Source organism: Hibiscus syriacus, unplaced genomic scaffold (genome assembly GCF_006381635.1).
Source record: "Hibiscus syriacus cultivar Baekdansim isolate YM2019G1 unplaced genomic scaffold, ASM638163v2 tig00004360_pilon, whole genome shotgun sequence".
Taxonomy (NCBI): Eukaryota; Viridiplantae; Streptophyta; class Magnoliopsida; order Malvales; family Malvaceae; genus Hibiscus; species Hibiscus syriacus.
Window position 1 is genome coordinate 58,375 of NW_024062012.1, and position 27,132 is coordinate 85,506.

Sequence of the window (27,132 nt, forward strand, 5' to 3'; positions counted from 1 at the left end):
TGCGATAATGGAGATCGCGTTGCGAATTAGCGATCGCATTGCGATTTTGTTGGTCATTTTGGCAAATCCGGAAAAAGTTGGTTAAAATCGTATATTATATGAGATTTTTGGTCACTGAGGTTATTTTCTCTTAATATATATGTGCATACCCTAAAAATTATTTATGAATCTATTATTAATTATAGCACATATTATATCCACAATCGCGATAGATGTAACATAACAAAAAAAAACACAACCACAAATATTAATTTAAATTTCTCGTCCAAATTAATAAGAGCTTTCGGAACCTCTTTATCAACTATTTAAACTACAAGTTTTAAAATTAAAATAAGTGTTAATAGAGGGGAAAGGTTAAAAGGGTAAATTGAAGTTGCAAACCAAATCAAATTTTAAACCCATAACGCCGTCGTTTGATACAATTCTCCAACTCAAAAACAGAGAATTCTACGCACTTAAACAAGAAATAACCCTAACGCCAAAAGCTCCTATATATCGCTTGTCTCTCCCAATATTTTTCCCAACGTAAACACTAAGTAGTTAACTTGCAGGTTAAAAGTTGGAGCTCAAAAGCCTCCTTCCCTGTCTTTCCTTCTCTGTTTCAGACAATGGAGGTTGCCGCCGACGAGGACATTGAGGTTGTCTCCGAAGAACCAATATCATGGCTGCCTTCTCATGTTCTCCATGAACCATTATCAGAAACCCAGAAAACAAAGGTCTTTCTTCTTTCAATCTCATCCAACCCTTACTCTTCTATAAAAATATATATTATTGATTTGTTGTTGATTTATAGGATGCTGTTAAGTACCATTATCATCACCATCCTTCAAAGCTTCCTACTGAGCCTTTCCCTCCGGTAATGCATCAATATTTGCTTTCTCTCTCTATCTCTCTCTCTCTCCTTTGCATTTCCATTTCGAAACGATGGTGATACACTGTGAAAGTTGAAAATTTTCTCAACTCTGGTCTATAACTACTTATTTCGGGGTAAGAACGGACTCATGATTTAATGTTAGATGACGAACTTTTAAAATTTAAAATTTTAATAGAAGAAGAATTTATAAAATTTTAAAATAATTATACCCTTATTATTATTTATCTATACATGTTTATTTGTTTTAAATTTTTTCTATTTTAAATTCTAAAAGAAAGAAAAATTCAACTACTTTAAAATTATATTAAAACAATATAACTGTAATTAAATTATTCTTGACTTTAAGTAAAATTAGTAACTTTAATTTTATATTTAATTTTATTATATATTAATTTTGAAACAAATTCATTAATTTTTTAAAAAATTAAATTTATTTTATCACAAGTAAAATATCACATATTTTTTTATAAAAAATAAATTTTGAACTTAGTTATTTTAAATATTTTATTAATTAAAATTTTCAAAATATATATTTAAAAACTATTTTGTTCTTATTCCTCTCTCAAATTTGAAAAACAAATCACAAAAATGATCTTAAATTAAAAAAATAGTAAATGATTACCTGTTCTTGATAATCATCGTTACATTAATAGTTGGATACAAGCATACTCAGTTCCAAAACTATACAGTCGTTTATACGAATTTAAATTCCAAATTAATATTTTTATGTTATCCAGACGGCTCTTTCTATACATAATTGGTTAAAATTAATATTAGGAGAGATTCATAAAATTGATTAAAATAAAAGAAAATGTAAAAAACAAAAGAAAATGTAAAAAATGATTTCATATCAAAATCGGTATATAAAAATAAATTAAAACTAGATATTTAATATTTAACATGTATTTGTATGACATCGCTAAAAAAATAAAAAAGGAGGAAAATAAATATTATTCATGATTTTAGGGATTAAATAAATTTTAGAGTTATTTAAATATACATTAAGGGATTACATAGTGTTTTTTTTTATAAAAGAGAGAATTTCATTAATCAATACATAGGCATATCGCCTTGTACATAAGCATAATCAAACTTGTCTCTTAACAACCTCAACCATTAACCAAAGAGAAATGTTCTCATCAAAATACAAATCAAAACTACTAAAATCACATGGCATTGCTCACCGCTGAATTTGCCTCCCGTCGGACCTGCCACTGTTATCGACATAACAATTGAACCTTCCGACACAATGACGCCGGCGGTTTGTTGATGTTTGGTTTCATGGGGAAATGCATGGATACTGAATTATGATTTGTTGACATATATATGAACAGAACCCAAAGAGTAGCTGGAGAAGGCATGATCAGAAACAAAGATACTGGGGCCACTGGGCATCGGGAGTTGGTGGAATGCAGGCGTTTTTCTCGCATTCTGGTAATAAATCAACAGGGACAGGCGTTTTCCTTCCTCAAACTCAGTACAACAATACTTTTCACTCTACCAGACGACCAGCTTGCTCTCCGGTTCTACTCCCTTCCCGAGTTGTTCAAGCTCTCAACCTCAATGTTTATGAATTAAGCCTCCAAATCTCTCCTCACACAGGTTTACCTCACTTTTAACTGTTTGTTTTTCTTGTTTTAAAACTAAGAATGTGGTTATTGATTGCTCATTATTTTTACTGCAGATCCCAAGAATAATAATACGAGTACAAGAGGTGGAGAGTGGAATTCATTCAACAATAAAAATGGCAAGGATGTATCATCCAAACGTTGCGTTAGTGGAAATGAAAATTCTTCGGCGGCCGACATATTTCTTCCTGACGAATGGACTTACTAAGTTCATCTGCAACACGGATACTTTTATTTGTAAAGCTGCTAGATTCACATATTGTTCTGTTTTTTAAGGGTTTTACCCCCCCCCCTTTTTTTAGTGAAATAAGTCATGTCATTGAGTTGTTTGTATGGTCTACTACAAAGGTTTTCACTGCATCGTCTTATGTTTGTAAAATTACAACGGTACTAATGGAGAAAATCATATACAAACAATGCAAAAAGTTTGTTTCCATTCAACAAACTAATAGAAAACGTTCACTCATCATCCTCAACACAGTCTTGAAGTTGTTCCTCCATGTTCAGGATCAAGTTTGTGTTAAATTATCATTTTTAAATGATGGTTGAATTCAAAATATTTAACATTTTGAGAATTGAAATTAAATATGAATGATAAGATTGATAAATAAAAAGGTATTTTGACAATAATATATCAATAGTTATATATATACTCGATTGGTTTCATATCAAACTCAATCTGAATTAAACCTAAGATCCAAAGGTTGACTTGAACCGAAAATTAACTTTGACTCGACCTGAAAATTAACTAATGTAGTATTGACCTGACTCGAAAACCAACTAATATAATATTAACCCAACTCAAAATCTACTGGTGAATTCATATTTGTGTTAGAGTGAGTACATGTCCATTCTGAAATTCGAATTTTCTTTTGGTAGTTAGTCATTTTACTAATTGTGTCTAGGGGTGTTCATGGTTGATTAATCGTACCGTTAAGTCTAAACGGTTCGTTAACCGTTATAACAATTATTAAATTTGTTAACCATAATTTAACCATTAAGAAACGGTTAACCCTTATTAACGGTTCGATTATAGGGTAACCTATGATTAACCTGCTACAATATTTTTCAAACTTAACACAACTTAAAATTTTTGAAATTTCATAAATTTATGACGATAAAAACATATATGTTTGTAAAAATCTTATTTATTTGTAAATGTATTTTATTTTATATATATATATATATATATTATGAGGTATATTCATTTTTTTACAAAACTTTACGTGTATATTTATATTTTATAATTTAAAATCATGTATTTCATCTATATATGTTTGATTTAATGTGCTCCTATACAAAATAAACATGATAACTAAAAAATAGGAGGAATAAATTTGATTTTATTTTTAATTATATTCTCTAAAAAATATAATTAATTAATTATAATTTATTAATTTGTTAATCAATGGTTAACCATTTATTAAAATCGATTAATCATAACCATAATCATAATTGTTAACCAATAATTTTTAGCGGTTCGATTAACCAAAACCGATAAACAGTAATGGTTCGGTTAATTAACCTATAAAATGTAGTTGTTACATCTGTTAATGGTTACGGTTAATGGTAACAGATTATTTTGAACACCTCTAACTGTGTCCAACTTGAGATTTTCTTTATGTTCACCCATATACAAATTTTATGTTGGTATCATATGTGTGTCCACGCTAAAAATTATTTTTGAATCTGCTACTATTAATACCCAAATCGACTTACCATAGATTCGAACTAAATCAAATACGATATAAATCAAACTTAGAATACAATCTAAACTCAAAATAATCATACTTAAAAATAACTTAATCCGAACGACTCAATTACCTCATTTATATCTACATGTATGTAAAAGTATTTAATTAGTGAGTAATACAATTAGGCGGATCTGATTACACATAGTATTATATAGCAATAATTGTATTTATTGCCCTCTTCACCTCCATTATGCTAACTTTCTTCCCCTTCATATTATCCTTCACCTGCCATTCAAGCAACACGTCAAATTAAATCCCATTTTTTTTTACTAATTAATTCATGATTTACGTACCTTGGCTCGTATCTCAGCTACGATCAACCCATTGTTCAAAGAAGACTGAACACCCGTTATCTCAATCCGAAGCTTTTCCCTCAACATCTGCATTATATCAAGCAGCAGCCCTTCCCTATACCCGCACTGCAACTCAAGTAACGCATCGCTTTCTATTATAGATACTTCCACCGACGTTTCCACCTTCTTCGGCTTTGCTCTGCCGACGCTCCCTTCCACAGTCGCCGTCTTCTTTTTAACCCCACTTCTTTGATCCATCAAACCACTCGTTCTCTGTATTGAATCCGCTGATCTCGACCGTTCGTTGTCGGCTTCCATTTGCCTGTTACGTGGTTCGAGCTCTTGGATCTTTTTACGTAACTGTTTCACGTACTCGATGGTGTCCCCGAGTATGGAAGCTTTATCCATTTTGGTAACAAAGGGAACCAACGATCTTAATATGACGAACCGCTCGTTGAGCTTCTCGCGTCTCCGCCTCTCCGCCAGCACGTGGTTGGCACTGAGCTCCTCCTGAGGGGTCCCCTTGCGGAACGGAGTGGTGGCAGAGGCGTCGGAGTCGCGTAACTTGGGGGAGTTCTCATCGCGGTATTTTGTGTGGAGGAATGGTACGGTGAATAGAATGTATTTGAGGAGCCACTGGGAAGTGCCTTTGACGACGGCCGGATTGAGGTGGTGGTCCGAACGGGTTGTCCAGTTGGCGAATGCTGATTGGGTAGTGGAGTAGGTGGCGTCATAGCCGGTTGACGGTGACTCGGCCCAGCAGGTCGGTTGGGCTTGGAGGATGGTGGAGACGGTCTGAGAATACTGCGTGTCTTCTCGTGACAGTTCATCCAACGGCTGGGGCCCTACAAAAATTCTCAAAAACCACACTTAAAATGAAATGAAACACACACTTGCTAAATTCATTTAAAATCTAGAGTAATTTAATTTTAATGTCAAATTAAATAAAAATATTATTTTTTAAATTTAAATAACTTAATTAATTAATTCTCATGATAATTGAGGTGAAAGAAGGCCCTTTATGAAATGATAATTGAGTGGAACAAAACTCAAAATTTTACTCCTGTTTTTTTAATACTCTTGATTGATTAGGAGATAATATTTCTATAAAAAAATTAGTCAGCAACAATGCATATATATATATATATATATCATATAGACACAATTGTTTAAATTTAAAATCTTTTAAAAAAATAACAATATATTTTATCAAATAACTAATTTAATAGATCAAACTTTCGAAAAAGAGAAATTGACAGCAAAGAAATAAATAAGCCAATAAAGCAGTGGACAGTAGAGCAATTGCTTTGCCTTTTTTTTTTTTTTTGAGGAATGGTCAAAACCTGAAACAAACAGCTGGATGGGATCACAGAGTTCCAACACTCTTACAAGAAGCTACACTGAAGTTGTCCAGAAATAGGAGAAAAGTAAAACATTAATTTCAGTACCTAAGTCTTCATCGATTTGCTCCCCTTCGCAGATACCCATTTTGGCAACTGATTTATTATCCACTATTCTACAACTAACTAGATCTCTTCTACTCATTGCTTCACATTTAATGCGTTCATATAGTTTACTTTTCTTTTTAGTTTTCATCCCTTCGTTGGGTTTAAATTTGGATTTTAATCTTTTATTTTTATAGTATCATCTGTTAATCCTAGTAGTTAACACCCAGTTAAAAGAATGATGTGGATTCTTATTAAGAACACTTATTTTGTTATACTAGTGCCATGTCTCCTATCCAGCGCCTTCGAAAATATTGTTCCCAGACCAAAACCCTTGATGGTGCAAACTTTCACCATTACAACAATGGCCCGGCAGCCCAATATTTTCATTGATTACTGATTTGGTAAAAAGTTAACACATGAGACGATTAAATTTAGTCAAGCTCATCAAGTAACCTAGACTCCTAGCAACAAATGAAGATTCCTAGCAACTGAAGATATGGAATACGCCTAACCTAAAAGGTTACACGTTCTATCACCAAGAGTAATTTGCTTATTTATAATAATTAGCTAGAAGATTTGGATAAAGAACATCTTATATTAGTTAGATAATATGTCATATTACGCTTGTATACGTAACCTTTCTATCAGAAGAGAGAGGAACTCCCTAGATTGTAGGGTCAAAATTTCTCCAGGGTAGATGTAAAATTGTTATGAGAGCGCATAATACACTCTCTGTGTTTATCAAGAAAACATCCCCTCACCATAATTACGTTCTCGAAAGTCTTGTTGCAAAACTATTATGGATCCCTCTGAAGTTTATTGCTAATCGTAGTGTGGTAGATCCTTTCATAGATGAATTACTCATTCCAAACATGAGATGTCTTCCCTATGTTTTCTCAAGATTGTAGATTACTCCACAGATACATATATTCATAAAGCGAGAGATATCCCATAATGATTTCACAAAGTTGTAGATTCCTTCGCTCACAAATTATTGCTTTGGAACAAGTGTTATACCAGTGTATATAAATTATCTCGGCTCGCATCACTATCGAACACCCACAAAAGCATTGCTTTGGAATCAAAAGCCCTTGATTGCATGAACTTCTGTTATTATAATCACGACTCTGTAACTCACTCTTTCTGTCACCCACTGATTTGATAAATATTCGATAGACAAGACTGCTAAACTTACTACCTCGTTCTCAACAAGCAAATTAACTAACAGATTGATCCCATTATAATCCTAACAAGTCTACTAACATATGTCATGCCCACTCTTTTCTCTCTCTCTCTCTCCCATCTATTCAGCATTGTCATGTGACACCAAGGGCACATAGTATATATAGATTCCTCCTACCATTTTCTTTAATAACTCTAAATCCAAATTAGAAGAGATGAACCACTTTCCGACATTACAATCACCATCTCCCCAGTTATACACCAAAACTTTCAAGCATAAATTTTTTATGTTAACATAAAAGTAGAAGATGCAATTATGCTAATTAAACTATAGAGACCAACACTATAATTTGGACAACTTAAAAGAAATTTAGAAACAATCCAAGTACCATTATGATTTTACCTGTTGAAGGTGGTTGAAGGCTACTGCACGAGGGTTCTTGTAGCATTTGCCACCTCCGATTCGACTCAGCACGCTGCTGAAGGTAGGTGGGGTTGCTGCTTTGACTCACTTCCAGCATACGGAAATCTGAATCCATGTTATTCGATGCGTCGTCTGGTGAACCTAGCTTGATGTCTTCCGGCATTTCCAATTGCATTAGCTCGCTTGGCTCCTCCAACGCCACCACAGCTGCTACCGTTTGAGTGTTTTGCATGGGGACTTGGAGAATATTTCTACCGGTTTCGGCTGAATAAGATTCGGGTTCTTCGTCTTCGTCATTGTCATCTTGGGCAGCATTTACCGGCGGGTCTGCGGCGGAGAATGGGGGAGAAACGGAGGGGGAATTGAAGTGAGTCTGGTCCAATGAGGTGGCGGGGTTTGAGGTGGAGTATTCGGAGAGAGCTGGTTTCGGTGGTGTAGGGGTTGTGGTTTGACCATCGTTGAAGAAAGTTTTTACATGATGAACTAACCCTAAATCTGCTTGGAACTGAAATATTTTTAAAGAAAATAGAGTAATATTTTTAAATATGTATAGATTTGATTAATTAATTATACTTTTTCATCTTAGGTAATTGAAAAAAGCAACTTTAATTACCTTTTCAGTAGAGCCAAGTTCAAGGACACCATCAAGTAGAGGAATGCAAAGCACAGTCTACAACAATAAAAATAAAACAAATGGTTTAATTTCAAACTTAAATTTTCATCATGATGAACTAAATGAACTAAAGAAAAGTATATATATATATATATACCTGTATACAAGCACTCTGATGCAACCGTAGGGCATTATTTTATGTTGAGAAACAAGAAGATAGGTCATAGGAGTAGAGTCAGTGCCTTGAATTGCAATTAAGAAAGATGCAAATTAAGAACAAAATTGAATGAGTAGCTAAAGATGCATGGATCCTCAAGGCCAAGCTTGTGATACCTTAGCAAGAATGGCTCTTGAAAAGGTTTCGCTGTCGACCTCATTTGCACCTGTAAGCCATATATGCTGCCTCCTTGCATATGCCTTTCCTGGTAACCTACGCAACAATAAATCCATCCCCTAAGATCTTTCCTATAGCTAGAGTTGCTTGTTCTGAGAAAAGAGACGAGCCTACTATCGTCTGCATGCGTTCCTAGTTCCTCCATGATTGTTATCAAAGGATATAATGATTTGGACGTAAAATTATCGTGACTCTACAAAAAATTGCAGGTCTATTGCTACAAGCAATTGTAGATTTCATAGTAAATCGTATCTTGGAAAGTTTGAGAACAATGATGAACATGGTGTTTTTCAAACTTTGTAGGATTCATTTGCTTTCTTTTGCTCAACGAGTATTCACATTTTAGAAAAATTCGCTGACACTCAGCCACTATTTTATCACCAACCTATCACGGTGTACAGTTTTTCAAATCTTAAATTCGGCAAAAGACAAACTTTCAGCACTAAACCGCAAAGCACACACGGGAATCTCATAAACCACCCCAAAATATGAACAAGACAACCATATATATATATATATATATGTATATATATATCAACTTAATTTTGTTCATAGAAACAAATTAAATCTGGGAATTGGTTAATCTGTATATATCTTTAAAAATTACTGTTCCAATAATGAATCTTAACTGTCTCATTTACTGTTTCTTAATTGTTTACTTACCAATGACCCTTGTGTTGCACTGTGTATTGAATACGGAAGAAAGGGTCTGAGAGAGATACTCCATTATTTTCTTTTCCATCTTAAAATAGTTAAAAAAGAATTGAATTGTGTGCTGGAGGTGATAAATGTCCTTCTATCTTGGAATGGAAACATTGAATTTTGTTTATAAAGGAGTTGTTAAGACAAACAGAAGGGAATAGGGCAGCATTATAAATGTCCTATCTCTTTTATTTGCAGGTTCCAGCACTGAGGTTAACTAGAATAAGTAACTCACGTTAAAAAGTCAATTGCTGAAACTTACCCTACACCAGGAGGAAAATAGAATGAGAGGCACATCAGATAGAACCATTCGGACTCCGTTAAGTCCTCCGGCGACAACGCAGCGCAAGATCTCCGTGCCGGCTGGTTCATCTCGCCCGATGATAATGACTCGTAGAGCTGTCTAAGCTGTTGGCTTCTTTGTAAAGATGCTTCCTCCGTGGCAACCTCCATAGGTTGCACTGTCTTTCTTGTTTTGATTGTTCCATTGTAGTATCCGTCTGACCATATTAAGATCCTAATTGAAAAAACACAGTTTAAATTTATTAGTGTAAGTGTGTAACACAAATTTTCATTAAAACAAGTTTATTTCACAAGTTTCGTGGAAGAAGGTTTACCCTTGTTGAGGACAAATTTGCCAGAAAAGACTGTACGTCCATTGAACTGATTGCACCGCTGCCTGCAGCATTTTCTGAAGCCTGCTACTAGGCGCCGCCGCCATTCTTCAAGCCTCAAAACTCTCTCTCGCTCAAATATTATTTATTCACCCGGACTTTCAAACTTGAGCCTGAACATTTATGTCAAAAAAGTGAAAAAAATCAAAATTTTCTCTTTGGAGATGCCAAGACTGTTAAACAAACACGAAGGTTCAGAACATTAATCATCCTATCATGATATCCAGTTGAAAAATAAATAAAAAAGCTTTTAACCCCCAACATCAAGAGAAAAAAGGAAAAAGAAACCCCCCACCACAAAAAAAAAGTGAACCGACAAGTCCAAGGAAGGAAGAGAATGTATACGGAAGAAAAAAACTGGAGAAATTCAAAAAGTAGAGATGACTTTTGCCGAAACGATTTTTAATTCGCGTGTGAGTGAGATTTTGAAAACCACGTAGTTATTGATTTATTTAATTGATTTTAAATAAAAGAAATATGATTTTAAAAGTTTTTTCTCGTTTCGAAAATTTAAGATTCCTATTCATAATAAAATGTACTGTTCGAAGAGTCGCCATCAATCTTTGATTAAGATATGATTGAACACCTTAAAACGTTTTTGTTATTTTAAATAAAAATTATTTTTAATTAAAACAACAAATGGAGGTACACGTTATAAGAAAATGAGTTCGGGAGTCGATTACGTGTAGGGAAGGATTAGCACCCCACAACGCCTTATATCGGTACCAAGTCGATTAATTAATTGTCTTTGCAATAAAATTTACAAATTCGAATTTAACTTAATTTATGATCCCCAATAAAATAACATATGAGTTTTACAATATTTAAAAGCACCAAAATAGATAAAATTAAAATTACCAAGCCATTAGAAAGATAAAGAATATTCGATTATTTAAAAATATTGAGACCATATCTTTAAGTTAGTTCTAACGACCTTTTCTCAACAAATTTAAATATCCGAACATTTTTTTTCTTTCACTCCCAAATTTTAAAATAAAGAATCAAATTTTTTAGTGACAATGACAGGATACACTTTTAATTTAAAATTATCAAAAGTAAATCTCTAATTAATTAAGACAAACCACTTAAAATAATTTTAAATTGATATTACTCTTAATCCAATTATGCAAATATGTCAAGTTATGCTCATGAGGTTAACATGCAAATTAATTCAAATTCAATCCTAAACCTATATGCACCAATTTTTAAGAATTATATATATGCACGTAGATTATGAATAAATAAATATCGAAACATTATGTAAGCAATTTCACATACGATTAACATTCGCAAATAACATTAGATACATAAATAGCAATCATTACAGAACAATTAAAATGAAACGATCATAACATGAAATAACTGTTATATATATATTTAAGAACTTTATATTAATAAGACAACCAACATCATACCACATATAAGATATAAAATCTAATATTAAATATAATATTAAATATAATATACAAACATATACACGCAACATACTAAATATATATTTTAATGTAATTACAACCCTATGAACATTAACAAGAACATAATTGCATGCTTAAAAACATAATGATCTAAAGCATAATAATATAAAATAAAGGCATTACCAACCACTATAAAAATCTCAAATTAAAACCAAATTGTCTGGAAAGTAAAAAACAGGCGGGACCCTTATATAATAAGTAAGGCAATTAAAAAAACACTACCCCTTTGTCTTATGTCAGTACAAAACAGAATCCTTAAACAAATAAAAAACAAAACCCTAAAAACATATTACTTTTAACATTTTTCTCCACAGCCGTTTCCTTCTCCCTCTCTACTCTTCTTCTTCGACATATCTCAAGACCGAGACCCAAACATGACCAAAGACCCGGACTTTCCACTTCCGGTGACCTGGAACCAACGATTCCGACTATGAACACTCACATAGCAAGGTAAATTAGATCAAGACCCCTATTACTCTTATTCTTTTTATTTTATTTTATTTTTTAAAAATCAGATCCAAAAACTAACTTATAATCTACATGCAAGCCTAGATTTGAAACTCTGGGTCCTTGGACTCCTCAGTTTCCTTTTCCGACGTTCAACCCCCACTATCCCGAACTTTCTTGACCCCGGTGACTACTAAAAGACCCCAGGTAAATCGACCCTAAATCCCTCTTGTTTATTTCGAAAACACCCACACACACACACCCACACACAGACCACACACATTGGAAATTAAAAATGAAACTCAATTCCTAAAGAATTTGCTACTGCTTTTTGTTGATAAAAAAGGAGGGAGGAATACCCTTGGTTTACACTGCTTAATTCGAATATTGGGAGCAGAACCTTCCTCTTTACATCGTTTTTCTGTTTTGAATTTTAGTAAAAGAAGATTCCCCTATTGTTGATGATTTTCGCTTCGAACCCTCTCCTCCTCTTTGCTGACTGAGAGCCCCCTGTTCTTGCTTGCCTCTGGTTGTTCCAATCCTTTTCCTTTTTCTGTTAAAAACCGAGCCACCCTTTACAATTTTCATCTGGAGTTTTAATACCCCTTTACAACATTTTTCCCCTTGATAATTTCTGGTTCTCACCGAATGTAACCCCTATTTTCTGTCTCTCCTTTTCCTTCGAATGGCCTCCCCCTTTATCTCGTGTTCCTCCTTTTTTTTTATCAATATTTTCTTCACCGAATACTTTGTCTCGATGTTAATTTTCTCTGCGTTTGGTGATATTTGATTGAGCAAATATTGACTTTGATGCAATTTTCGGTGGCTAATTAATTTTTCCTTGATCCGGTGCATTGTTGACTTTGTGCATATTAACTCCAACAGTGGCGATGACTTGAGATATTGGTGTGATTGGTTGCTGCTCATACACATGGATGGAAACACCTCTTATGCTTAAACTGTTTTATTTTTAGGCTGTGATTTTTATTGGGCTTGCATTGGGCTCCTAGAATTCTTTTGTTGTAGTGGGCTTGAACTTTAGGCCTACACAAATAATGTAATTTGTATTAATAATAATAATAATAATAATAATAATATAATTAATATTTATAATATTTTTTAAGCCCGATCAAAAACGGGTGTCTACAACTATTCCTCTTTGCGCATTCTTGTGTTAACAAGAATAAGACAAAGATGAAAAAGACAATGAGTTTTTGATCAGTTCCATCTTCGTTCTTTAAAACTTGATGAGGGATTTGCTCCCTCTTCTTTGAACAATCTTTGACCATTGGGTTCGCTCTCTCTTGCTTCAGGGAGTATAAAACTCAAACAATCTTTATAAAACATGTATGTTCTCTATTCCTTCAGAGAGTATAAGATTAAATCTTCAACAAACGTGTCCGCTCCCTATTCCTTCAGAGAGTATATGACTCAATCTTCAATCAAACGTGTTCGCTCCCTATTTATTCAGAGAGTATATGACTTGAACAACCTTCAACAAACGTGTCTATTCTCTATTCCTTCTGAGAGTATAAGACTCGAGCAATCTTCAACAATAATGTTTGCTCCCTATTTCTTCAGAGAGTATAAGACTTGAACAATTTTCAACATTCGTGTCTGCTCCCTATTTCTTAAGAGAGTATGAGACTCGAACAATCTTCAACAATCGTGTATGCTCCTTATTTCTTCAAAGAGTATAAGACTCGAACAATTTTCAACATTCGTGTCTGCTCCCTATTTCTTCAGAGAGTATTAGACTCGAACAATTTTCAACATTCGTGTATGCTCCCTATTTCTTCAGATAGTATGAGACTCGAACATTCTTCAACAATCGTGTCTGCTCTTTATTTCTTCAGAGAGTATAAGACTCGAACAATTTTCATTTGCTTCACTACTTCCTTGTGAAGACTTAAGTTTGATTTGCTTCGAAGGCAAAGCCTGAAAATCAAACAATATCAATCATGAATGGATTCTTGAAGATTTGAAAAATATTATACTCGAAAATTTAGAATTTAAGAGAATCCTTTCGAATCCTTTTCTCTTGTGAGAGCTTGTCTTGTCGCAACTAAATGCCAGAGTCTTCCTTGACTTGACTGCCATTTGAACCTCTCTCTTCCTAAGACCTTGAATCGGTTAATGACTCTTCGCGAGCATTTCCTGTTAATCACTTGATTGTCTTCCTTGTACTCAAGAACTTTTCGATTTCCTTCCACATTTAATAATCTGATGGTTTGCTCCAACATTTTGGTGAAAAACATCCTGCCCGAAGGTCTTATGGATGACCTGAAGGATTTATTCTCTTACTCGAGAGACTCACAAAAGACCCGAAGGATTTAAGCATCATGCTTGAAAGACTTACTGATGACCCGAAGGTTTTATAAATTTTGAAATTTTGAAAATCGCATTATTCGTTTTCAAAAATTACATCTTTTTAAAACATCATTTTTTTTATTTTCAAATTCATGTGAAAACATCATACCTGAAGGTTTTATGGATGACCCGAATGACGTATCATCTTGCTCTAAAGGCTTACAGATGACCCGAAGGATTTAAGTATCATGCTCGAAAGACTTACTGATGGTCCGAAAGACTTATAAATTATACAATTTTGAAAAATGCATTTTTCGTTTTCAAAAATTCCATCTTCTTAAATCATCATTTTTCATTTTCAAATTCATGTAAAAACATCCCACCCGAAGGTCTTATGGATGACCCGAATGACTTATCATCTTGCTCTAAAGGCTTATAGGTGACCCGAATGATTTAAGCATCATGCTCGAAAAACTTACTGATGGCCCGAAGGTTTTATAAATTGTGAAATTTTGAAAATCGCATTCTTCGTTTTAAAAAATTTCATCTTCTTAAAACATCATTTTTTTATTTCCAAATTAATGTGAAAACATCCCACCCGAAAGTCTTATGGATGGCCCGAAGGAGTTCATCTTGCTCTAAACGCTTACAGATGACCCGAAAGATTTAAGCATCATGCTCGAAAGACTTACTAATGGCCCGAAGGAGTTATAAATTGTGATATTTTGAAAATCACATTCTTCGTTTTCAAAAATTCCATCTTCTTAAAACATAATTTTTTTCATTTTCAAATTCATTTGAAATTATCCTACCTGAAGGTTTTATGGATGGTTTGCTTCACTGCTCTTCGGTGAAGGCTTAAGATTGACTTACTCCAATCTCATGTATGCAAGTCCTTCCAATCGATCAATTCACTTCTTTATACATAAAAATCTTTGTTTTTCTTCTATATCTGATAGTCATCACTTCAGAGTAATGCTTCTTCTGTGGATTGGACCTCTTAATTCTTCAGGGTATGCCTCTCTAAACACGACTCCTTTTGTTTGATGTTTGAAATCTCCCTTTCAACTTGCTGGGATTTTGACATTCTGCATCTTCTCTTTTAACTGGAAGATCTATCAAAATCATGTGTTTATGCATGAAACACTAATGCAATTAAATGTACCAGTGTAATGCATTTTATTTTATGCAAATGATGTTTTCATGAATGTATAAATGTTGAATCATTTTTCACTTGGCTCTAGAGTGGTGAGCTTGATCTTCTTCTATTTGATCATTCTTTCAAGGGTCTACTTCATATGCTCGTGTAGCAACTCATAGTTTCCAACTTGCATCTTTGACGAGCCCTCTGAACTTCTTCTATCTTCTTGTCGTCTTTGTTTTCTTTCTTTATTTCGGAGAAAGTGCTTTCTCTTTCAACATCTTGCTATAGTCAAAAATACGACTGTGTTGTCACATTTCCGTCCTTGACTCAATTATGCTTTCAGAGTTATTTTTCCAGGACTCTGCCATTAATCAATGCTCAGTTGATTTGCTTTACAAGGTAAGCTCTGATCAAATTCACGGTCTGCCCCTGGCACTTCAAGTTGAGAGACTCATTCTCAATAACTTCTTAGTCTGAATCTTGTCATCTCAACATGTTGTGGGTTTAGTCGTGCCCCAACATGGTACGAGCCTTCAAAATTCCCCAAACCTCAAATTGTAAGGCTCATTCTCAATGCCTTCTTGGTCTGGGTCTTGTCATCTCAACATGATAGGTGTTCAGTCCTGCCCCAAACCAGTACTGAATCTCGCGCATTCAAATTCACCCTCGGCTGTTTTCACCGAGACTCATTAATTTTTTGTCTCAACCCTGTTCGTCAATTATTGTTACCCATGTCAGGAGCTCTTTCCACTTCCAAAAACAATTCAGAACCTCCGCCATGGACGAATTCTGAATTTAAAACTCAAGCCGCCCTTTGTGGGTTTTCAACTTGAGACCTCCTTTGGTTTCAAGACGCCTTTTTTGAGTTTTCATCTTGAACCCCCTTTTATTCATTTTTTATTCATTTTTCATTTTTTTCTCATTTTTCCCTTTTCATCTTCAAGTAAAAAACCTCTAATTGTATCGGAGTTCACTGGATATGGTAGCTCCGACCCATCCATCTCAGTTAATACTAGAGCTCCTCCAAAAAGGGCTTTCTTGACAACATAGGGTCCCTCTCACTTGGGCATCCATTTCCCTCGAAAATCTTTTTGAATGGGCAATATCCTTCTGAGCACCAGATCTCCTTCGTGGATTTCTCGAGGGCGAACATTCTTATAGTGTGCTCGTATCATCCGTTCTGGTACATCTGACCATGACAAATAGTTTTCAATCTCTTTTCTTCAATCAATTTAATTGGTCATATCTGGCCTGTATCCATTCTGCCTCATTTAGCTTTACCTCTGACAAAACCCGGAGTGAGGGAATTTCCACTCCATAGGGAAATCAGCTTCCATGCTGTAAACTAAAGAAAACGGAGTTGCCCCAGTTGACGTCCGTACTAAAGTTCGATAGGCAAACAAAGCAAATGAAAACTTCCCGTGCCAATCTTTATAAGTCTCTGTCATTTTCTCTATAAGCCTCTTAATGTTTTTATTAGCCGTCTCCACTGCTCCATTCATCTTTGGGCGATAAACAGTGGAATTATGATGCTTTATCTTGAATTGCTCACAGACAGAGTTCATCATCTGGTTGTTAAGTTCAATGCATTGTCAGAGATAATCCTTTCCGGTAAGCCATATCTACAGATGATTTCTTTTTCAAGAACTTACATACCGTTGACTGGGTAACACTTGCATAGGAAGTTGCTTCTACCCATTTGGTGAAGTAATCTATCGCTACCAGAATGTAGCAATGTCCATATGATGCCTTCGGCGAAATTTGCCCAATAACATCCATGCCCCACATAGAAAACGATCACGGATCTGTCATCACATGCAATGGAGGAGGAGGGTTGTGCATTCTATCCCCATAAATCTGACACTTGTGACACATTCGGGCATAATTGATGCAATCAGTTTCCATAGTTGACCAATAATTCACAAATCTCATAATCTGTCTGGCCATTACATGCCCATTAGCATGGGTGTCACATATTCCTTCATGTATTTCTTCAAGAATCATTTCAGCTTCTTTAGTGTCCACACACCTTAATAAGACATGATCCATGCTTTTCTTATATAGGGTCTCACCATCGAGCACATACCCTGCTACCATTATTCTAATGGTCCTTTTAACATTCTCAGTCGCCTGTTCGGGGTAATTTTGATATCTTATATATTGCAAGATATCATAGTACAAGGTCTTCCATCTTCTTTTTCTTCAATGCTAAAGCAGTGGGTTGGATATTCATAAGCCTTCATCTCAATAGACATCATATTTGCATTCTCGTTCATCTTAAAGGCTGCTACCAAAGTAGCCAAGGCGTCTGCCATTTGATTTTCTTTTCTGGGGAGGTAATTGAAAGTCACTTCTTCAAATTCTTCAATAAGTTTCAGGACTAATTTATGGTATTCCACGAGTTTGGGATCTTTTGTTTCTCATCCTCCTCTGAGTTGGTAAACTACCAAAGCTGAATCCCCGTATACTTTAAGCATTTTTACTCTGAGTTTAATAGCAGCTCTAAGAACCAAAACACATGCCTCATACTCATCCATATTGTTTGTACAATCAAAATTGACTCGACTGGTGAGACCCAGATTGCTCCAATCCCAATATCTCAGAGAAACGTCTTTGATAGGGATTAAATAGCTATGAATTTAGTTCACAGATCATCCCAGATCATTCCTTGGCATGCACTCTTTAACAGATGAACACGAGTGTCAAGGTTTTGGGCTACTTAGGATTCATGCACTTTAAGAGACCAGTTTAAAGTATACCAAGAAATCTTTTGTTTTCTTTTGAACTATGTTAATATACTTATAAGATGCACACAGTTAGGGTTTAAAAATGATGAAATTAGAATTTTACAAAATCATGGCAATCATAATAAAAAAAATAAAGTCAAATGCCTCAACATCACCAACATGAATGTTCCTGAACCAAGATACAATTTGGAGCACTGAGGTAAGCTTCTGTCTAGAAGAACACAAATGTTGCCAAAATAGCTTCTTTCAAACATCAGACTCTTGTAGGTGTTTTACTTACCTGGTGTCTATCAAAATGTATTCGAGCTACCCTTTCAGCCTTTGAACATTAATAAGAACATATAAGATATAAAATCTAATATTAAATAACAAACAAACATATACACGCAACATACTAAATATATTTTAATGTAATTACACCCTATGAACATAACAAGAACATAAATGCATGCTTAAAAACATAATGATCTAAAGCATAATAATATAAAATAAAGGCATTACCAACCACTATAAAAATCTCAAATTAAAACCAAATTGTCTGGAAAGTAAAAAACAGGCGGGACCCTTACATAATAAGTAATGCAATTAAAAAAACACTACCCTTTTGTCTTATGTCAGTACAAAACAGAATCCTTAAACAAATAAAAAACAAAACCCTAAAAACATATTACTTTTAACATTTTTCTCCACAGCCGTTTCCGTTTCCTTCTCCCTCTCTACTCTTCTTCTTCGACATATCTCAAGACCGAGACCCAAACATGACCAAAGACCCGGACTTTCCACTCCCGGTGACCTGGAACCAACGATTCCGACTATGAACACTCACATAGCAAGGTAAATTAGATCAAGACCCCTATTACTCTTATTCTTTTTATTTTATTTTATTTTATTTTTTAAAAATCAGATCCAAAAACTAACTTATAATCTACATGCAAGCCTAGATTTGAAACTCTGAGTCCTTGGACTCCTCAGTTTCCTTTTCCGACGTTCAACCCCCACTATCCCGAACATTCTTGACTCCGGTGACTAGTAAAAGACCCCAGGTAAATCGACCCTAAACCCCTCTTGTTTATTTCGAAAACACCCACACACACCCACACACAGACCACACACATTGGAAATTAAAAATGAAACTCAATTCCTAAAGAATTTGCTACTGCTTTTTGTTGATAAAAAAGAAGGGAGGAATACCCTTGGTTTACACTGCTTAATTCGAATATTGTGAGCAGAACCTTCCTCTTTACATCGTTTTTCTGTTTTGAATTTTAGTAAAAGAAGATTCCCCTATTGTTGATTATTTTCGCTTCGAACCCTCTCCTCCTCTTTGCTGACTGAGAGCCCCCTGTTCTTGCTTGCCTCTGGTTGTTCCAATCCTTTTCCTTTTTCTGTTAAAAACCGAGCCCCCCTTTACAATTTTCATCTGGAGTTTTAATACCCCTTTACAACATTTTTCCCCTTGATAATTTCTGGTTCTCACCGAATGTCCCTCCCATTTTCTGTCTCTCCTTTTCCTTCGAATGGCCTCCCTCTCTATCTCGTGTTCCTTTTTTTTTATCAATATTTTCTTCACCGAATACTTTGTCTGCATGTTGATTTTCTCTGCGTTTGGTGATATTTGGTTGAGTAAGTATTGACTTTGATGCAATTTTTTGGTGGCTAATTAATTTTTCCATGATTCGATGCATTGTTGACTTTGTGCAGATTAGCTCCAACAGTGGCGATGGCTTGAGATATTGGCGTGATTGGTTGCTGCTCATACACATAGATGAGAACATCTCTTATGCTTAAACTGTTTTATTTTTGGGCTGTTGAATTTTTATTGGACTTGCATTGGGCTCTGAGAATTCTTTTGTTGTATTGAGCTTGAACTTTAGGCGTACATAAATAATGTAATTTGTATTAATAATAATAATAATAATAATTAATATTTAATATTTTTTAAGTTCGGTAAAAAATTAGTGTCTACAACTTTTTCTAGAGATTTGTTTGAGTTGGCCAAGGAAATGACCCACCTTGTTGTTAGCGTAGTGATTGATGTTTAAGAAAAACAAAATTTGCAGAAAGTAGCTAGGGTTCTTATATATTTGTTGTTGTAATGAAGATATTGAGATTTGACTGGTCGGTCTACCAGACAGTTCGATGTCGAAAACATGACAAGGTGAGCGTAGGTTCTGTAGTCGCTGTTTTACTTTACATCAGGGAGAGATGCGGTTTGATTAGGTGGCGAAGACTGGGCGTTGGGATTGAACTGTTAGTGTTTTCATTCATTGCCATAGTATATAATGGTTATTCACATCTACCACCAACACTTCTATTATTAACCCAATATAATGTCACATTCACAATTTATGTTTTCTTCTTCTTCTTTTGGTTCAATTCATCTTACGTTGAAAGAGAGCAAAATGTACATTTTAATCAATCATTTTCTTCTTAAAACTATATTTGTTTCATCAAATTATTTTTTTATAATCTTTAATTCTAACATTCATTTCGTTATATTCATTTCTCATTTATAACGCTGTTTTAAAAAAAAAGTCTCATAACATTACGTCGAGTGACACTTTTGATCAGTATATAACTTTAATAAAAATAATATGTCAAGTTTCTCTATTTTTTTGTATTCAATTTAGTCTCTAACTTTTTTTAATTTTAAATTAACTCATATTTATATTTATAGGATAAACTACACACATGATCATTTAATTATAAGGAGATTTTATTCAAAAATTATGATGAGATTCTAATCTGACTACAGATCTTTTAGTTTTATTAATTAAATAACTTAATTATTTAAATAATCAATCAAATCACTTGTTGTTAACATTTAATGGAAGAGTTGATGTGGTAGTTAACAAAATTAATATAAATACACATTTAATCTTCATTACTTGTACATTCTATCAATCTTAATTTTAATTTATTCAGTAAATTTAATCATCTAATATGATAATGACACATGTCAAAAGTGGATTCAAAGTCAAACTAATTGAAGAGTTTGGGAGCACCTAAATCAAATAGTTGGTTTATAATTTGATAGATTTCACATCTATTTTAAATTATAGTTGATGCAATATTAATAGTAAAAACGAGTTTAATTTTTTATTTTTAAATTAAATTTAATATTTTTTACATTTAAAATCAATGATTATATAAATAATCATTTTAAATAAATTTTAAGATTTTTCTTTTTAAATTGTGTCTTTATAACTTAATTAGCAATTTATGATAAACAATTTTTTTAAATTGTGTCTTCACTTTTTTTCCTTCTTCCTTTGGTTTATTCTAATGCGTTTTGTTTATCTTCTCATCTTCACCCGTCCATGTTGATTTGATCAATGTTATCAGATAATTCAATCATCAACATTCTTTATCTACGATTTATCACCAACGTCCTCTATTAAAGAAACCAATATACCTTATTTCATTTCAACTAAAGGATCCGAATAAAAGTACCCTTAAATACGTGCTATGGAAATAACGATTTACATTTTTTTTTCTCGCTAGTTAAACACATTCTTGTGCATGGCCCGTTCGTCACTAAAAAATGTAGCATAAGTTAACTGCAAACTTGACATATTTAAAAGTTAACCAACTATTATGATTTATCCCCCAGCTTATCTACCTTCTTCCTCTTTTTTAAAAGCAGCAAAGGAAAATGATTCCAAAATTAGATTATCGGCTCAGTTATTAGCATTTGATCAAATCAACATGCCACGAATCTCACGTTTTCATGATCAATCCAAACCAGACTAAAACTCGCACACAATATCTAAATACCGATACAATTCCTTCAGTATTCGTAAGATTACCCACAAATTGCCCCAACAACAACGCTGTCTCGGCATCCAGCCATCTCAAAAATACAAGGCATCATATTACGGCCACAACCCCGACCATGTCCCAAAGGCCTCCCTGAAATTGGAAACACATCAGAGAGATCAGTACTAGAAGCAAACAAGCATATAGGAGAAATCAGGTAGAGTGCGTTACCAGCTGTTGGCTTCTTAGGTTTCACCCTAGGAGTCTCTTCAACCAACAATTTTTCGAGATTTAAGCTGTCAGGCAGGATATAGTAGCGAATATTGTTACCCGCACACTAAGGTGATCCAAAGCTACAGGATTTTCCCCCTTCAACGTGAGTTTCACTGTTTCAGATGGGTGTTCATACTGACACCAAAATCACCACTGGCTGCTGTCTTCCTACAGGTTGTGGCTAATGGATTGCTAGTCCATTACTAAACTCGGTGTGATTCCAAGAAACTACGATAATGATTAAACCATAAAACAAGCTAATGAACCATGGACTCATCGTAGGTCCAACTGCAATTCACCTTAAAAGATATATCATGTGTAAACACAATACCTTAACATATCCCCTGTTTCAAAGAAAGTAGTTTAACCAAAATACCAGCTACAAGATGCCCAATTGAGATGAGAATTATGATTAGTTGCCGTTACTCATCAAAAACAAATAAACAGAGAAAACAACCTTCACTGCCTATGGCAAATTGTATATAATATAGCTCTCAACTCTTCGCTAAACTGAGGTTAGGGTTTAGCTAAACACCAACTGTAGTGAAATGGGATAGGAGAGGGAAAGAGGTGGAACCTGTGATGGTACCGTGAACAAAGGTTCCATTCTTGAGCTCACTGTTTCATTGTTCAACTTCATCAAAAACCTGCTTATGATATTTCTAATCACTATTAAGAACCTAAAATTGTAGTTTCTTTCTACACATTCACTTCGTAAACAACATTAAATGGAATAATATTTTCATAATAATAAGAAGAAGATGAAAACTCGATAAACTGACCTGACGAGTTTCATGTTGAGGAGAGGTAGGGGCTGAAGCAAAAGGCGAGAGAGCCAATGGCGCTGTCAAAGGCAGCCGGATAGAGAAGGACCTGTTTTGCTGCTAGGTTTCCTCTGGACATGGGTTTTGGGGCCACTGCTAAGAGGCCTTTTTATTTTCTTTTTGAGTTTAACTGCGATGACGTCGTATTTTTGTTGTAAAATATTTGGGCCTTTGCCCTCATTTTAGTTGAGCTACAACTCATCTTAATACCTTTAGTTACTATTTGCAATTATCCCAACTTTATGTGCTATTCGATAATTGAAAAAATAAGAGTTAATTCCATCATATGTCCCCAAATTATGTCTCATTTTAAATTGGTCTCTAAACTTTTGAATATTCTAATTTCATCCTCAACTATGATAATCATCTAAATTTGTTCTTAAACTTTTGAATATTTCAATTTATCCTCAAACTATAACCCTCATTATAATTGGTCGCCAACATTAAATATTATAATTTCATCCACAAATTCATCCAAATATGTAATTATTTTTAATCATAGTTTAACCCAAACTTTATTTTTCAAACATATATAATATAGCTAATGATTTTATTAACATGGAATGTGATTAGCATATACATATAATTTGGGTTGAAATTGAAATGCTGAAAAAAGTTTGAAGACCAATTTAGAATGAATGATATAGTTTATGGATGAAATGAAATGTTCAAAAGTTTGAGGATAAATTTAGAATGATAGTCATAGTTTATGAATAAATTGGAACATTTAGAAGTTTAGGGGTCAATTTAGAAAGAGGATCATAGTGTGAAAACGTATGATGCAATTAACTCAAAAAATAACTATAAAAGCACTGAAATTTTAAATATTAAAAATTTAATTGTTTAATTTAAATTAAAAATATTTCTTTTTTTCAAATTAAATATAAAATACAATTAGATCATTTGATAAAGATAAAATTTAAATCTTAATATAATATGTGTATGCGCATTTAAACCTGTGAGCCATTAAAAAAACACAATCATTCCTATGTTTTCCCAAAAAAACGACTTATTAAATGCTAAATAATACTTCGACATATAGATCTTGGATCAAGTTATTATATGACATTCCCTCAATTAAGAAGTGGTATATGTTGTACGCTACTTCAATCTCCTTTGTAAGATTGATCTATGCACGTCATTTTTGCTTCTCAGGGCCTCCAAAAAAATATTCCAAGGAAAGACCTCAAACGTCTAACCCTTTGAAAAACTACGACCTTTTGATATGACATCCGATAAGATTACGTGATATGCTAGAGTTAAATCTATTATCAAACGACCATATCCATTGAGCATGTCAAATTCGAGTAGTCATAACGACTTTACGTCTGACATCAATACTAAGAGTCACTATAAAACTTTTCGATCAAGATTGAGAGAAGGATTTGAAACATCTTTATTTTTAATTTATCTTCTACCTTCTTATGAAGATAAAGAATTTTGATACCAACCAACGACTGTTTCTAATTATCGACTGCGTTTCTCTACTTAAATATAAAAGAATGAACCATTTATAATTATCATAATACATTTATTTCCATCAACAATAACTAATTTTAAAAGAGATATAGGTAGTTCAAATCTATGTAAGGTGATTTTTAAAATTCTCATAATTTTTATATCATTTTGTAAGCTTGGTTCACCATAAACTAGAAAAGTTGAAATTTAAATTATTTAATAGTTTAATTATATAAAATGATTATTAATTATAAAATAAAAATATAAATCATACTTTTTTTTAATTAATTTAGGGTGTTTACAAATGATAATATATATTATAGAGGCTTTCAATTATATAACAATGAACGCTTAAATACTTAAAATTTCTAGTGCTTGAACATAAGATTTCTAGTAATTGAACCTAAAATTTCTAAAAATAAATAAATAACAACTATTTCTTTAATAACTAAATAACTTTATTTGTGCATATACATTATAAATTTGTTCTATAATATTTATATTGTTAATTAATTAACCGTAATTAAAATTTATAAACATTATATAAAATTTCCTAACATATATTTCAACCAAACCCGAGTTGAACTTGAATAATAAGAGAAGGTGAATAGATTGATCATAGAACCCCACACGAGCAAACGAAGTTTAAAAATAATTTATTTACTTTTTAAAAGTGAAAAGATGGCACATCTTGACTCTTGTGAAGTAGTAGGATTGCCCCACAAGCAGCAACCCCGCACCGAAGGACCGAACCGCATCAGTATATGAAATAATTGATTATTTACATTTAAGGAGTCCACACGTCATTGTCTCCTGTGTCCTCATCACTCTCGCAGTCTTGTCGGTTCCTTGAGTTTTTCTCTTTGTTCAAAACCACTGATACTTTCCGATTCGGCTCACTCACTCCACCATTGCTAATATTCTCTCGTCACCCATCCAACCAAACCATGCACCTCCATTCCATCTTCGTTTTCATATTTATACTGTCTTCCTTCTCCATTCCTCCTTCAGCTCACGCCATTTCATTTGTATCACCAATTCAAAAAGACAATTCCACCCTCTACTCCCTCACTCTTTCCTCAAAACCCACTCCAACCCACGCGCCTCCACCTCGACCTCGGCGCCTCCTTCACTTGGGTGGCCTGCGACTCCAGCTATAATTCCTCACTTACCAACACATTCCCTGCTAACCCTCTATGCGATTCCCTCGGTCACAATCTCACCTGCTCCATCTGTTTCAACACTCCAAGCCCTCCTGCGCTAACAGCACCTGCTCCCTTTTCCCGAAAACTCCGTCACCCGAAAAACTGCCTTCTCCCTCGCCTTAACCGACTCCCTCGCGTTGCCCACCTCAGACGGATCGACTCAAGGCCCACCGATCCTCCTTCCGAGTTACATTTTCTGTTGCTCTCCCACTTCACTTCTCGAGGGCCTAGCTAACAACGTGACTGGACTGGCGGCGTTCGGGAGGTCGAATTATTCGCTCCCGGCGCAGCTTAGCAACACCTTCTCTGTGCCTCGTTGTTTTGCGCTGTGTCTTCCCCGGTCCACGTCGGGTCTTGGCGTGGCTCATCGGGTCCGTGGGGCCTTACTATTCTCCCTCAAAAGATCGACCTCTCAAAATCACTCGTTTACACTCCCCTCGTCTTGAACCCCGTCGGGAGCACCGTTGTACCCTACGCCGGAGAACCGTCCGATGAGTATTACATCAACGTGACTGCCATCAACGTCAATGGAAACCAATTCAGATCAATTCCTCGTTATTAACTGTCAATGAGAACGGATTCGGCGGGACAAAACTAAGCACGGCGGCGCCCTATACTGTTTTGGAAACATCTATCTACAATGCTATAACCGGGGCGTTCGTGAACGAATCGTCGACGTTGAACCTCACGGTAACCAATGCAAAGAAATCGTTCAGCGTGTGTTATCCGGCGGCTGATATCATCGTAACGCGCGTGGGACCGGGCGTCCCGACCGTCGATTTCGTGATGGAAAGCGAGGATGTGTTTTGGAGGGTGTTTGGATCGAATTCAATGGTGTGGATCGCGGGAGATGGTACCGGGGATGTTTGGTGCTTAGGATTCGTGGATGGTGGGGTAAACCCAAGAACACCGGTGGTGATTGGCGGACATCAGATGGGGGATAATTTGCTACAGTTTGATATCGACAACACAGATTAGGCTTCACTTCCTCTGTTCTCCTAAAGGGTACCACGTGCTCTAACTTCAACTTCGCTTCAGAAGGATAATTTGCAGTTTTTTTTCCATCAATTATGTTTTTGTTTTTTAAGGATAAAACTAAAAATATATTGAATTATGTCCTGTTTAAAATTATCTAACGAATTGAGATAACATGTAATTTGATTTTAAATATGAGATAATTCATTAATCTTTTTTTTTTATCTTTTTAGCTTAAAAAAGCTTTACGTTTTTACCGGTGCTTCCTAATTTATCAATATTCATGTATAAATGTTTATAAAAATTAAAAATCGAGGGCAATTATTCCAAAAACATCATCGCTTAATACGGATTTTATTGTTATAAAGTTATACATAAACCAGAAATAAAGTCACAAACTATAGTGGGAATGTCGGCGGCACTTATTTAGGGTAGTACAGCTCAGTTGGTAGAGCGCAAGCAAGGCTTTTAACCTTGTGGTCGTGGGATCGAGTCTCACGGTGGGTAATTCATAATTGCGGAGGTCTTT

The 27,132-nt window shown here is 34.5% G+C and overlaps 2 protein-coding genes, 2 long non-coding RNA genes and 1 pseudogene across 5 annotated transcripts; 4 read left to right on the plus strand and 1 right to left on the minus strand.

Moving 5' to 3' along the window:
• Positions 1-608: 608 nt before the first annotated feature.
• LOC120194012 lies at positions 609-2,710 on the plus strand. Its single transcript, XM_039196418.1, has 4 exons — positions 609-716; positions 794-856; positions 2,209-2,476; positions 2,559-2,710. Exons 1-4 carry the CDS (start codon positions 609-611, stop codon positions 2,708-2,710), a joined length of 591 nt encoding a protein of 196 aa, XP_039052349.1.
• Positions 2,711-4,349: 1,639 nt separating this feature from the next.
• Positions 4,350-20,127, minus strand: LOC120194094 (transcription factor BHLH42-like). Of its 2 annotated transcripts, none has more exons than XM_039196492.1 (10): positions 20,087-20,127; positions 10,347-10,374; positions 9,930-10,100; positions 9,575-9,829; positions 8,550-8,646; positions 8,374-8,388; positions 8,217-8,273; positions 7,583-8,108; positions 4,550-5,394; positions 4,350-4,481 (listed from the first exon to the last, which is right to left on the minus strand). In XM_039196492.1, the coding sequence occupies exons 3-10, from the start codon at positions 10,031-10,033 to the stop codon at positions 4,404-4,406; spliced, it is 1,977 nt and encodes a 658-aa protein (XP_039052423.1). In that variant the 5' UTR covers positions 10,034-10,100; positions 10,347-10,374; positions 20,087-20,127; the 3' UTR covers positions 4,350-4,403. The 2 variants fall into 2 exon arrangements, with proteins under 2 accessions (XP_039052423.1, XP_039052431.1); XM_039196500.1 differs by having other exon boundaries at positions 4,352-4,468; positions 4,549-5,394.
• LOC120194115 lies at positions 11,722-12,905 on the plus strand. The gene is made up of 3 exons (XR_005522945.1): positions 11,722-11,911; positions 12,014-12,115; positions 12,794-12,905. It is a non-coding gene; the product is annotated as an uncharacterized LOC120194115 (long non-coding RNA).
• Positions 18,774-19,980, plus strand: LOC120194109. The gene is made up of 3 exons (XR_005522944.1): positions 18,774-18,943; positions 19,051-19,152; positions 19,811-19,980. It is a non-coding gene; the product is annotated as an uncharacterized LOC120194109 (long non-coding RNA).
• A 5,243-nt stretch (positions 20,128-25,370) lies between the features above and the next one.
• LOC120194021 lies at positions 25,371-26,707 on the plus strand (annotated as a pseudogene).
• The last annotated feature ends 425 nt before the right edge of the window (positions 26,708-27,132 follow it).

Excerpts from the sequence above, each read along its gene's own strand:
- LOC120194012 (XM_039196418.1), top strand. The coding sequence starts at position 609 with ATGGAGGTTGCCGCCGACGAGGACATTGAGGTTGTCTCCGAAGAACCA. Across the intron at positions 857-2,208 it reads CTACTGAGCCTTTCCCTCCG|AACCCAAAGAGTAGCTGGAG; the intron begins GTAATGCATCAA and ends ATATATGAACAG. Across the intron at positions 2,477-2,558 it reads CCAAATCTCTCCTCACACAG|ATCCCAAGAATAATAATACG; the intron begins GTTTACCTCACT and ends TTTTTACTGCAG.
- LOC120194094 (XM_039196492.1), bottom strand. The coding sequence starts at position 10,033 with ATGGCGGCGGCGCCTAGTAGCAGGCTTCAGAAAATGCTGCAGGCAGCG. Across the intron at positions 9,830-9,929 it reads CAAATTTGTCCTCAACAAGG|GATCTTAATATGGTCAGACG; the intron begins GTAAACCTTCTT and ends TTTTTCAATTAG. Across the intron at positions 8,109-8,216 it reads AACTTGGCTCTACTGAAAAG|TTCCAAGCAGATTTAGGGTT; the intron begins GTAATTAAAGTT and ends AAAATATTTCAG.